The 13,596-nt window shown below is 47.1% G+C and overlaps 1 protein-coding gene across 4 annotated transcripts in view; it reads left to right on the top strand.

Moving 5' to 3' along the window:
• SLC9A8 (solute carrier family 9 member A8) overlaps positions 1–13,596 on the top strand; it is a 96,298-nt gene that overhangs the window by 80,460 nt on the left and 2,242 nt on the right. For all 4 annotated transcript variants that reach the window (XM_077167024.1, XM_077167016.1, XM_077167007.1 and 1 more), the window contains 4 exons: positions 5,648–5,764; positions 7,964–8,046; positions 10,565–10,676; positions 12,692–12,912. In XM_077167024.1, the coding sequence (XP_077023139.1) occupies positions 5,648–5,764; positions 7,964–8,046; positions 10,565–10,676; positions 12,692–12,912 (533 nt within the window). The remainder of the gene's footprint in view (positions 1–5,647; positions 5,765–7,963; positions 8,047–10,564; positions 10,677–12,691; positions 12,913–13,596) is intronic.

Raw genomic sequence — 13,596 nt, 5'->3', positions numbered from 1 at the left:
CGTTCTTAGAAACAGCCACGGCTTTTATCTCTGAAAGGAAGCCTCGTTGGCGCCCATCACCCCTCACAGCTGTGGGGATGCGGGAGGTTTGGGTGCTGGTGAAGTCATCTTTGCTTAGGGAGGGCACGTGCAGCAGACACTTGAGCTGTCTTCGGGTTTCTGCCACTGCTGCGGACCTGGACTCCTTTAGTGCCCAGAACTCGAGGTGTTCCCCCCGCCAGACTAACTCAAGGAAAGGTTTACTCTGGGATTAGCAGACAGCCTGCTTCCCACATCAGTAGGTCAGTATACAGGCGGCAGCTGTGGTCCAAACTCAGCCCCTGGACAAGGTTTGTTTATCTATACGGAAAATATTTAAACTTTTCTAAATAACTGCTGTCATGAAAAGCTGGGAGATTTCCCATGAGAAACAGGTATCCCAAAAAAACAAGAGAAAAACCAATCAGCATAAGGCCCTTAATCCCCAAGACTGCTTCAGCCCTTTTTAGATAGGCGCATGCCTCGTTCTCCCACGTGCTCTCCACCCATCATTGTGATTTTTAACTTGGCTGGCCATTTAGGAGCTTGAGTTTCCAATCCCTGGTCAGGTGGCCGGCCACACCCCTTCTGCACCGGGCCTGTCTCCTGGTTGAAGAGTGAGTACTGCAGCCGGGTGGTCCTGGGGCGGGAAAGTGCCCTGCAGCTCTGGCAGTGGGCCCTCCTGCATGCTCCGTCACATCTCACTTCCTGGAGCCTTTGGCTTTCTGGAGGATTCCTTAATGCTAGGGCTTCCCCTCCCTATGTAAACATGGCTCCAGCTTCCCTTGGGGTGAGTTACACTTTGAGATAAGGCTACGAAGTCTTAGCTTTGCCAGTTGAATTGATGGCTGCTGCATATATTTGTAACTGTTGCTTTTTATTTGCTTTAACATGCTTTAACATATCTAGACATTTCTCGTTCTTGCAAGCTTTGCTATTCTAACCCCTTGCTTAGCAACTCTTGAGCATATATTGCACTACTTTTTCACTTTTTCTTCATTAGACCATGTACACTTCTCACTTCACTACCTATTATAATATTCAACACACTTCTTAACTAATTCACATCTTATACGACACCATACCAGCTGCCTATCAAAGTTTCTTTACCCTTAATTAACTCCCCTTCACTAACCTTATATATTCTTTGTGTTTCCTCTTGTCGGGGTTTTAGCTTGTAAGCTTTGCCAGCCAGCTAAGTCCCGCGAGCCTTATGCAATAAATTACTACTATTATTTTTTAGTTTTGGTTTATTGTGCTCGTGCGCCTTTCAAACTTTCGAGCCTCGTGGTCTCGGCTGACGCCGCTCTCCAGCCGAACCACATCCGAGGACGAGACCCCAGTGCGGTCGGGCTAGGCAAGCCCCAACACACAAACTACAAACACACATACTAAATCTTCAAAATACCATACTTCCCAAAGTTCCAGCCTCCATATTCACTGAACTAATAAACAAATTCGCCTCATTCTTTCAACCCTCAAATCTCATTTTCTATGGAATCCTATTGCTTGCCCTAATTATCGTTCTTATTATATTCAAATATATATGCAAACAGCTCTCTCGCCATAAACAGCAAACTAAACTTCTTGCCCTGGCAGCTCTTGAACTTCAAAATCCTTTTTCAGATGCGGGTCATCGGCAGCAAGCGCAGGTATGGTTAACTAGTGTTGCCCACCCTCAGGACTGATCACCCTGTGGGAGCGTGGCAGGTGCAAATACCGGTTAATCCGCATTCCGCCCCTCGGGAGCTTAGTGGACCGCGTGCCACCCTGCTAAAACCCAAATGCATCTCTTCTACCTCCTTCTAAAAATAAAAACTACTCACCCTTGGGGAGCGTGGCTAACGCAATACTAGTTAGTCCGCGTGAGCCCCTCGGAAACCTTGCGTACCAGCCTTCAAGGACGCCCCTTCCTCTCCGCTCTTTAATTAAATACAAGGGAGGAATTGCTGCATATATTTGTAACTGTTGCCTCTTATCTGCCTTAACATGCCCTAACATATCCAGACATCTCTCGTTCTTGCAAGCCTTGCTATTCTAACCCCCTGCCTAGCAACTCCTGAGCATATATCGCACCACCTTTTCACCTCTTCTTCATTAGACCATGTACACTCCTCACCTCACCACCCATTATAATATTCAACACACCTCCTAACCAATCCACATCCTATACGACACCATACCAGTTGCCCATCAAAGTTTCTTCACCCCTAATTAACTCCCCCTCACCAACCCTATATATTCTTTGTGTTTCCTCCTGTCGGGGTCTTAGCCTGTAAGCCTTGCCAGCCAGCTAAGTCCCGAGAGCCCTATGCAATAAATTACTACTATTATTCTTTAGTCTCGGTTTATTGTGCTCGTGCGCCCTCCAAACCTTCGAGCCCCGTGGTCTCGGCTGACGCCGCTCTCCAGCCGAACCACATCCGAGGACGAGACCCCAGTGCGGTCGGGCTAGGCAAGCCCCAAGCCGCAGATGGCCCCTCTGGTTTTTGTTTGAATTGATGAAACAAAACCTCTTCGAATCCCAGAAGCCAGTTTTAGACTTGCAGTTATAGTGAGGAAGAGAAGCTATCAATCAGATCAGGTTCCATATTGTTCTGCTTCAAAAGGGATGAAGTTCTGGTGCGTGCAAAGACACGGATGACTGTTGACGATGTCGTGTTGAGTGAAATAAGCCAAACGTGAGGCAGATCGTGTACCATCTCCCTGATGTGAAATAAGTAGAACTAGCAGACGCAGAGTCAGCCATCAGGGACTGGGTGAGGAGGGGAATGAGCAGTTCACGCTTAAATTGTGCCGGGTTCTGTTTGGGGTGACGGGGAGCTTTGTGCAGACTAGTGTACGGAGACCCCACATTGTGAATGTAGCTAGCAGCACTGAATTATATATTTGAATGTAGTTAAAAGGGGAAATTTTAAGTTATGTATGTTACTAGAATTAAAGATTGTTTAAAAGTACCATAGTTTTATACCAACACAAACAGGGAACCCTAATGTAAGCCATGGACTTGCAGTTAATAGTACAATTACAGTGATATTCTTTCATCAGTCGTAACAAATGTACCCTGCTAATGCACTGTGTTAGGAATGGGGGACTATATGAGAACTCTGTATTTTCTGTGTGATTTTTCTGCAAACTTTCACATCTTCTCTGATTTAAAAAAAAATCAGACTCCCTAAAACCTTGAGTTCCTTCATGCCGTCCCCACCAGCTCCCCTAAATTTATTATGCATTGACTCTAAACTGATTTTAATTTTAAACGTAAATGTCACATCTGAATTTCTGCATTCCTATTCCAAATAGCCATATTGAATCACTACATTCCTTATTCCAAAGATGCTGTCATTACTAAAAACATCTTTGTGCTTGAGAGTGAGTACATACCCAGATTTGGGTCCCTCCCCTGCTGCTGTGCATCGCCTTTTGCGGCTGTCGGGAAAAAGGTCAGAGTCAGGAAAGGCCAGCTGTCCTGGCAGTCATCTGGGGGGAACTACTGAGAGGAGGAGATGAATTTAAAGGGAAAATCTAGAGCTTTTAGTTGTCATCTTTGTTTTTCTTCAGTAGAACAGTGATTCAGAATAGCTCTTGAGCTCCAAAGAATCTCCTCAGTGCTCTAAAGTAGTTTGCAAAAAAGTCTCTTGCCGTGTTGTTTCCCTTCTCCTGTCTTGTCATTGTTTCTCACAGAGAAGCATTGCTGGGATTTCCCTGTCTGGCCTCCTTTGTGGAAAAAAAATTAAAGGAATTTGCTATTTCCCAAAAGGGTTAGGAGCTAAACTCTTCAGCTCCTGCTGTCACTCCACAAGCAAATGCCCAGGTGGTATAAAGAATAGAAGTTTTATTATATTTTGTAAAGTATCGTTCAACCTTAGCAGTTGAAATGTCTCAGATGCAATTCTGTGATTTTCACTATTTTATACATGGAAAATTAGCCACTAGTCCCCATTTCTATGAAGTAGACAAGAAAGTGGAAACTTTGCTCATGAAGTTTGACTTACAGTTTATATTTTTGGGTAGCCTATTGATGGCTTTTTAAAAATCTCAACCTCCTTGTGGGAAATTAAAAAAGATTTAACCACATCTCCATTTAATCATAAGGCCACATCCACAAATGGGTGTGTCACATCTCCATGGAAACAATCCAATCAATGTTTCCTCCCTAAATAATAAATCTGCTTCCACAAGACTGGACTAGGAAAGAAAAAAATGGCTTTTCTGGGGTATATAAAATTTCAGACCAGCACCTTTGGCTTCTTCAATAAACCTGGCAAAGGAAGACAAGGTTCAAAACAAGATGGTAACAGTGGAGAGGGTTAGAAGTTATCATTCTGGTTATATGTTGAAAGTAGATGCAACAGGAATTTTTACTCTTTGGCTATGAGATAGCAGAGAATAAAGGGTTGTCATAAATGACACCAATGTCTTGGCCTGAGAAACTGGAGGGGTGAGATTACCATCAACTGAAATGGGATAGACTTTAGGTCGAGTATGTTTGGGAAGAAAGCCCAAAAGTATAGCTTTGGACATATTGAATTGAAGATGTCAATTGGATATCCAAGAGAAGGTGTGGTGTAAGCAGTTGAATATAAAAGTTAGAGTTCAAGAGAGAGGTCTAGACTGGAGATAAACTTTTGATGTTGTCAGTATATAAATGTTTTATAAAACCATGATGCGACATGAAACTCTATAGCTACAAATGTAAAACATAAAAAAGTGAGTCTACAGACTGAGCACTGAAGAATTGTGAAGAAGGGAAGGAAGCATCAAAGAAGGCTGAGGAGGAACAAAAATGTGTAAGAAAAATATGGAGAGTGTGGTGTCCTGAAAACCAATTGAAGACAGTATAACAATTGTGTTGAATATTGCTGATAATCTGATACATGGAGACTGAGGTCTAGCTATTGGATTCAGCAACATGGAAATTATTTAGTTTTGGCAAATAATTTTCTTTAAGTTGTTGGTATATAAACCTAATTGGAGCAAGTTTAAGAGATAGTTCTTGGAGAGCAAATAGAGGAAGTGACTGTATACACACATTTTGAAATCAGTAGAATAAAATAAATCTAGCAAAATATAAAAAATAAAATAAAATAAGGTTTAAAAGCCTCCCTTCTCTGCTGCCTACGGGGATATACTGAGAGGGAACCTGTGCAAGGTGTTCCCAGGGGGATTTAGGACAGCGTAGGAATGTGGAAAGTTACATTCTGCATAAGCTGAAAAGGTTGTAGGCTCTCTTGTGGACGGCTGTGAAGAAAAGATACATTGCCTTTTTAAACGGCACATCTCTTTCTTTGTATTGTAAAAGTCATACGTGGTGATTATGGGAAAACTCACAGGTAAGGAAAAGTGTGAGGTGAATCAAATCACCCACTCTCCATCCCCAGATCTGATGCTTCCTCTACCCCGAGGGTCGGTTGCCTGCCCCACTGCGCAGATAAGAAAACCGAGGCCTGGCCCCAGGTCACAGCTGCCAGAGAAGAGGGGCTCTTGGCATGAAGTCTCTGGGAGGCCCCGGCTTTCGTGTTCTTCTAGTTTTTCTTTTCCTTTTTCACAAAATCTGATAAGAATGTAGCTCCAGGGCCCTGGGGGAAGTGTGAGACACCCTGTGTCTGAGTGCCCGGTTCCTCTGCAGGCATCATGGCCATCCTGTTCTCGGGCATCGTGATGTCCCACTACACGCACCACAACCTGTCCCCGGTCACCCAGCTCCTCATGCAGCAGACCCTCCGGACCGTGGCCTTCCTGTGCGGTGAGTCCCCCCTCGCCCCTCAGAGCTCTGGCAGAGGTTCCCTGCAGAACTGTACCCCTTAGCTTTTGTTGGTCACTCTGGCTTTCAAATTCCAAAAAGTAAACCTAACATCTGATAAGTGGAACACTGGATGCCTACAGTTTTAAGACCAAAAATAGTAAGAACCACTAATTGTGAGCATTTGAGATTAATGCATTTATTAAAGTGACATTTCCAAAACTGTATTCTTTGGAACTGACATTGATAAAGAGGTTGGTGTTAAAAGGCTCTGTAGGGGAAAAAAGTTTGGGGGGAGTCTTGGGTTAAATAAAACTGAACCAATTGAAGATTTTTCAGTATCAATATGCTACTGCTCATAATGACTCCTAAGAGGGGGATATAGTTACAGCCCTTCCTAAACCTGACCACTGAACCTTTTGTTCACAGAGCTTGAGAGCATCTTGAAAAACAATTCAGGGAGCCTTTGCATTAGAAGTGTCACTTTTTGGGTTCAAATAAAGCATGATGACTTTTCTTTTTGAGCAGTTTCCGTTTGTGCTCCTGCTCCTCACCCCCGCCCTTGCACACGTGTCCCTCCCCCGTTTATACCTGGGCATGAGTGGGCTGCTCTCCCATTGTCTCTGTAAGCTGCCCACCCCAGGCCCACCCCAGGCCCATCCCAGGCCCACCCCGCAGTCTTCAGCAGCCTCACCCCTGGTGCCTCTACGGGCCTTGCCCAGTTTCCCAGCAGGAGTCCTGCACTGCTGCCCTAGGAAGCTGGACATACAGAGCTCCTGTCCCCACTGTGCAGAAAAGGCAGGCAATGTGGGGATGGCGATTACCTGCCCACAGTCTCCTGGCTCAGAAGTGATTCCGGAAGCCATGTCTCTCTGTTCCTGGTTGGGAGGTATTTTTACCATAGTACTTCTCTGGAAAAGTCATGGCCCAAGATGCTGACCCTGACCCTCACAATTAAAGGAGTGACCAGCAAACCATCCATCAAACTCTACTTTTTACCCGTCAGACTATTATAAATTTTAAGTTTGAAAATACCCACTTCTGACATGAGGGTATGGAAAACAGGCCCTGTTAGTGGGAGTGGACATTGAGACCATCTTTTTTAGAGAGTCATTTGGCAGTATGTACCTAAATTTAAGAGGCACGTGCTCTTTGACCCAATAATTGCACCATGAGGAATTTACCCTGTGTCTGGGGATGTTTGTTGTAGCTTGTCGTAGCAGAACAAAAAGCAGACTCAGTAGTCATCCACAGAGAATTGGTTCTATTAATCATGCTCCATCCGTAATGGCTTTAACAGAATTTATGCTGCCATTGAAAAGCATAAAGTACATTTGAATGCGTTCCAAATGTGCTGATTTGGAAAGATCACAAAAATATTTACTAGCTAAGAAAAAAGTTCAGGGAGAGAGAGTGGGTGTCCTACCCAGAGCCTGTGGACTGGTTTTAGACAGATACGCGTTTGAAGCAAAAGCATTGCTAAATGTTTTCAACGGTCTCTCCATTTCGTGGTGTTCCACTCTTTTAAAAATACAGTCTTTGTCTCCCTAGTTAAGTGTAGTTATTCTGGGGCGTGTCACAGTTTAAGGAGGTAGCACTGTGTTAGAAATTGTAAAATAAGGAAGTGACTGCTTGTCCAAGGAAAGGAAATGGCTGGCTCTTTTATAGAGTGGAGTCAAGCCTTGGAAATGTAACTCTTCCTGCAAATCCTGCTGGGCTTAAGCCACATTCTAAACCTTGGGCCGAGTTAATATGTTGAGTTAATCATTTGGCTTTTCTCTGCTCTGGCAAGGAAGTTAACAAAAGGCCCATTCACACTTGTCATGTGGCGCCTGCAGTCATTTGCTTTGAATTTTTGTCACTTTGCCTCAGTTGGGATCCTTGCTAATCACAGTGTTCATCAAAATGGACAGATTCATATATTTATCTTCTTCCCTGGAGAGATGGTGTTTGTTTGCATAAGTATTTGACAGTTAATTCATTAAATTAGAAGATTCTAAGTGGCAGGGACATGTTGCTTGTGTGGCAGAAGAGAATAAGAGAACTGAAGCAGAAGTTTGGCCAAGGTATTATTGCAAAAAATAAGCAGTGTTGTCTGGGATTCTGACTTACTTCTGAATGTTTGCTTGCTTAACAGTTTAGTTCCATGTTGGGGGGAAAACAGCGTTGGAGCTGAATAATCCATTCTTTGGTTTGTTTCAGAAACATGTGTGTTTGCATTTCTTGGCCTGTCCATTTTTAGTTTCCCTCACAAGTTTGAAATTTCCTTTGTCATCTGGTGCATAGTAAGTATTTTCCTCGTTTTTTTTATTTAATTACTTATTTGTAGATTAATAACCACTTGTTCTGGACTCACTTATATAACTGCCAACAGCTATTGCATAGACACTCTTCTTTTTAAAGTTTCTTTTGTTAAAAAACCACAAACATAAAATAAGGGGGAAAAGAATGTAATTAAGTGAATGAAATCCCAAGAAAAGGATTTTGCTCATTAAAAATTTTTCAATTTAAAATTGAATATTATGGTTTTAAAAAAGTACAAGTTTGTGTGTTTTTATGAATATGGGGCAGGGCGGGTCACAGTGGCTTAGTGGCAGAGTTCTCACCTGCCATGCCGGAGACCTAGGTACGATTCCCAGTGCTGCCCATGCAGGAAAAAAAAGAATATGGAGTGGGTCATAACTGTGCAAAAACATTATGCATAGCAAAAAGAAAATGTATGAAGAAAATATAATCAAATATCCACGGTGGTTGTAGCACTGAGATGATTTCTTTTTTTGCCACTTCTCTGAATTACTTATAATGACCATGCTTACTTTTTAATATGGTTTTCCTCAAATTTGTCAATTTTTAAGCATGACCTTGGACACTTGCTAAAGTAAAGATAACCAGGCCCTCACCTCCTCTGGAGATTGATCTTGAGGAATCAACTCAACTGACCCTTATGATAAAGAAAGTTGGAGAAGCAGTGCTTATAATTGGACTGGGGGAAAGGGGGGGTGGTAGGAAACAAATTTAAAAAAGGAAAATGGAGGTTTGATCATTTGCAGTAGAATCAAATCCTTTTGGGAATTGGAGTGGGGAGGGGAGGTATACATGGCTGGTTTTTAAAGGAAAGGTCCAGCTCCCCGAGGCCTTGGGTTGCACCGTGACTTCTGTGGTTCCTATCACTTGGACATTTAGCCCAGTGTTCCCAGGCCCTGTGTCCGTCCTCAGGTCCCTTTCGTTTCTGTTGATCTCATGCCCCATGGACCCCGCTGCTCATTTGTGCCTGCACGCATCTAGTCCCTGATCGGATCTCTTTGTGGTCTTTTCTTTAAGGCTCCTTCCGCACACCTTACTGTTGTGTTATCATAATCCATCTTCATATAACTTTTACTGTCAACTCCACTTAACAAGACACTTTTTTTAAAATGCTGCCACCTACCCTGTGCAAACTGGTGAGGCCTACCTGTTTGCATGTGGGTAAACTGAGTCACGAGAGAAGGTAAAGAACTCTACAACAAAGATGTTTCTGTTTGAATTCTGGGCACTTCAGCAAGAGCTGATTGCTTTTTGTCACCATTGTCTGTTCCCCAAATTCAGGTTTCAGACCAAGGGGGACAAACCTCTTGTAGAAAGAGTGGCTGCTTGGTCAAACCTGAAACATAAGTGCAGGACTGAAATTTGGATTTCACAGGGGGAACAGACGTGCCTATCTCAGCCCAGAGCTGGTGGGGTAAAGAAGTGGAGGGTGCCAGGGTGGTCACTCAGTTTCCTGTGAGCAGAGAGTGGCAGGCTGGCCCTGCTGCTCAGGCTGACTGCATGCCTGGCACCGAGCCGGCCTAGGGGCTGTGCCGTGGGCTCTGCTGCTTCCTGCCAGGCCAGCTGGGCTCAGTCACTTAACCTTGCTGACTCCGTTTCCTTTTCTGTGAAATGGAGACATCTTAAGACCATTACAGGGATTTAAATTTAACAAAATAATGCATATAAAGCGCTTAGGACATTGTCTGGCATACACATGTTTGATGATCAGAGCACTTATTGTTATTAACTTGGCTATCCAACATTCTTGCCAAAAGAATGAACTTAGAGCCCAGAGAACGTACCTGTGTATATCATTGTTTTCTTGTTATGGGCAGAATGCAGATGGAGAAAATGAAAGTAAATTAATAAATAGTCCTGAGAATCCACTTAAATAAGGTTTAAACTTTACATAAAGTTCTTTGTTGTTAAGACCAGTGTGGCTTTGGAGATGGTCAGGGAGCAAAAGCTGTGGCAAGCAAGTGGGCACCGGTGTGTGTGGCCGGCCCCCTTTCAGAGCTGCAGTCGGGGGGCTCAGAGCAGCAGGTTGGCCCTTCTCAGTCCTTCCTTTCTGGGAGGAGCAGCCCCGGGAGAGGCTGAGACCCCGGGCCTGGGCCTGCAGAGCCGGCCCTGCGGGTGGTTTGTCCTGGCCTGGTGGTGCCTTCGGAGGAGCCGGGCGTGCCCTTCGCTCCACCTGAGTGCCCTTTGGGTGCCCCTGGGTGCCCTCTGGGCTGTTGGTTTGTTCTGATCACTGACCACTCACGTGGTCACTGACACCTTGTTAGTCCTCTTTGGTTCTGCCTCCTGAAACCTAGGACAAAGCTTTGTCCTTTTCCAAACACAGAAACTGGCGTGGCCAGCCCCTCACCCGCACGAGTCTCACTGTTCTGAACGCGCCTCCCATGGCCAGGGCGGTACTGCACTGCAGTGGGTGTGTCACCAGGCCTCCCTAATGCCAGCGGGCGCCAACTTGAAGGACCAGACGTTTCCATCTAAGACGCAGTTTGTTGCTTTTAACAGGTGCTTGTATTGTTTGGCAGAGCAGTGAACATTTTCCCTCTTTCCTACCTCCTGAATTTCTTCCGTGACCATAAAATCACACCGAAGATGATGTTCATCATGTGGTTTAGTGGTGAGTCAGGCCTGAGTAAACAGTGGGAGGGCCCTGCCATGAGGGTGTGGCTACCTGCAGAGCTCTTTGAGAACAAATTTGCCTCATAAACCAAAAATAATAAAAGCACTTGTTCACATACCAAAAGCCACGCCCTGGGCTGGGCACTCAGCAGCAATATCCCCGACAGCCCCCGCTGCCAACAGCGCCCCGTTCTCTGGCCGGGTAGGCAGGCCCCCAGGGAGGGGGCTCGCCTGGGACCATGGGGCGGCCAGAGGCAGAGCCAGGCTGGCCTTTCCTGGGCCTGCCCGTGCAGTCCGCTGGGGACACCAGCCTGGCTCAGCTCTCCTCGGCATGTTTTCTAGGTTGGAATAGTCATGTGCTCAAAATAAAAAGGGCTAAAGTTTAAACTCTTTTGTGCTATATGCTAGTTTGTGTCTATGAAGTTCTGATACTTAAAAGTTTCCTATTTATTAGGTGTCAGCTGCTGTACAGTCATACTCCTACTTTTTAATGGGTGGAAATGATTTCATAAATCTTTGGCACCTAAAGTACCGGATCCCTAGACAAACCTTTAAATCTATTTTTGAGCAATATGTAGTTTTTTTTGCTTTCTCGTTTAAGGAATATAATTAACATATTTCCGAGTCAGGGTATAGCACATGCTTTATAAAGCTGTTCTCTATACAACAGCATATCTATAAATTTGTTTCAGATTCTCTTCTCTTTTCAAAACGCCCTGTTTAAAATGTGTGTGTGTTTATATATATAGAAGGAAAAATTTTTTTTCAAAAACTTTTTGCCAATGAGGAACATTTTTTTCCAACTCCTAATTTGCTCTTACTCTATAAAATGGTTGACCCAAGTCCTTGAAAATCTCAAAGTTGAAGAAAATTTTACCAGTTATGTTATAAAGTACTGTGAGCTATCTGCAGGAGAGGCACCCTGATGAGAGACCTCTGGGGGGTTAGGAGGTATTTACGTAGCAAGGGCTGTTGGTCTGTGGGGGTCTTTGGTGGTCCCCGGCCACCCCGGGCTTCCTCCGTTGGGCACCACCCTCCTTCCCTGGGTCCCCAGCCTCTGTCCCTGCAGGCTCCTCCTGTCAGCATTCTCCTCTCTCCCAGCAAAACAGCTCCAACCCAAATGCCTGCCTCACATCCCCTCCAGCCACTCCCTGTCTCCCCGCTTCACGGCCAGACCTCTGGGTGGGGCTGTCCCTCTTGCTCTGCAGTGCCTCGCCTTCTGCTCGTCATCAGCTGTCACTGGACACTAATGGCCTTGCCCAGGGCATGCCACCTGCTGCTGCCACACCTGGTGGGCACCGGTCAGCTCTCACCCTGGGCCCCTCCCCCTTGCTCCGACTGGAGACCCTCTTCCCTTGGCCTCAGGACCTTGCTCCTGATCTCCTTCCTTCCCTTCGGGGCCTCCGCAGGTCCCTGACCAGCTTGCCCTTTCCCAGCCCCTCGGTCCCAACCCTGCTTTTGTTCACTGTTCTCTACACGTTCTTGAGCAAGCCTCCCCATCCTGTGGCTGTGACTTCCAGCGAGTCCCCACACTCCCACAGCCTGTTTCTAGCTGCTCGTTGATGTCATGGAGACATTGCAATCTCATGGTCTAGGGCTGAGCGTACCTTCCTGCCCAGCCTGTGGCTTTGCCAGGCCCTCCAAAGAACGTAACAGTCTGGGAAGGTCACGAGAGACTGTGCACACAGGCACCTAGCACCGGGCCTGGCACACAGCAAGCCACACGCGCTCTCGTGTTAGTTCCTGGATGTGACTCGAGGGCTTATGCCCCACGCACCCCTGCACATGTTCCCACGTGGCGCCCCATGGCCTGGACAGTGACCTCAGTGACCCTGTGAAGTGGAGACGGAGGCGAGGTGTTACCCAGGCCCCACCCTAGGTGGGTGTGTTCACAGGCTGAGTTCAGGCTCGAGGTGGGGCATCCACACACAGGAGCTGTGCCCAGTCCCCGCAGAACCCGCCAGTGGCCCTGCCCGCCCCCTGCTCTGCCCTCACTCTGCTCCGTGCCCCCAGGCCTGCGGGGTGCCATCCCCTACGCCCTGAGCCTGCACCTGGACCTGGAGCCCATGGAGAAGCGGCAGCTTGTGGGCACCACCACCATCGTCCTGGTGCTCTTCACCATCCTGCTGCTGGGCGGCGGCACCATGCCCCTCATCCGCCTGGTGGACATCGAGGACGCCAGGGCGCGCCGCAGGACCAGGAAGGATGTGAACCTCAGCAAGACAGAGAAGATGGTTGGTGCTGGGCCGCCAGGCGGGAAAGGGGCCACGGGCGGGCCTGGCTGCTGACCGCCTGGAAGCAGAGACACTTTAGGGTGCCCCGACACCCTCTCCCCACCACAAACCAGTTACCCGTCAGGGGCGGGGGCGGGGGGCTTGAGCGCCGAAGCATGGCTCTTGGGAGTGGGGTGTCTGCCAGCTCTCGGCCCAGTGACGCTGTAGAGACCTTGGGTGGACACTTCCCACCGCCCACTGCCTCAGCACAGAGCACCGCGGCCGGCACACCCGCCCCAGCTTTGCCCAGCAGCTTGTCCTCCCTGCCAGTAATCACACAACCACCGGGCCCCAGGACGGGGGGTTCTGCTTCAGGACGCCCCTCAGCATTTACCAGAAACCTCCTGTCGGGCCCTGTCGAGGCTGTGAGAGAGCTGCTCTTGACCAGAGACAGGCAAGACCCTGACTTGGGGCAGCACTTGCTCGGGGCCCAGCTGCGCTGGAGGCCACGGCTTCCCCAGCCCTGCCGCCTCTGCGTCCACGGCCGCTCTCCCCCTTGCCTCAACCAGGGTGCTGCCTCAAGAGAACAACTGCTAGTCGTCGACACTCTTTGGTGGTAGAGGCCTGTCCCCCTAGTAAAGCTGTGAAAGCAGCTACTCTGATATCCCAGGTTGCAGGTGAGAGTGCTGAGGCACAGGGAGGCCA

The sequence above is a fragment of the Tamandua tetradactyla genome, chromosome 1 (assembly GCF_023851605.1).
Source record: "Tamandua tetradactyla isolate mTamTet1 chromosome 1, mTamTet1.pri, whole genome shotgun sequence".
In the NCBI taxonomy this organism is placed as follows: Eukaryota; Metazoa; Chordata; class Mammalia; order Pilosa; family Myrmecophagidae; genus Tamandua; species Tamandua tetradactyla.
Note: the sequence above shows the minus strand (reverse complement) of the source record. Positions and strands in the feature narration are given on the sequence as shown.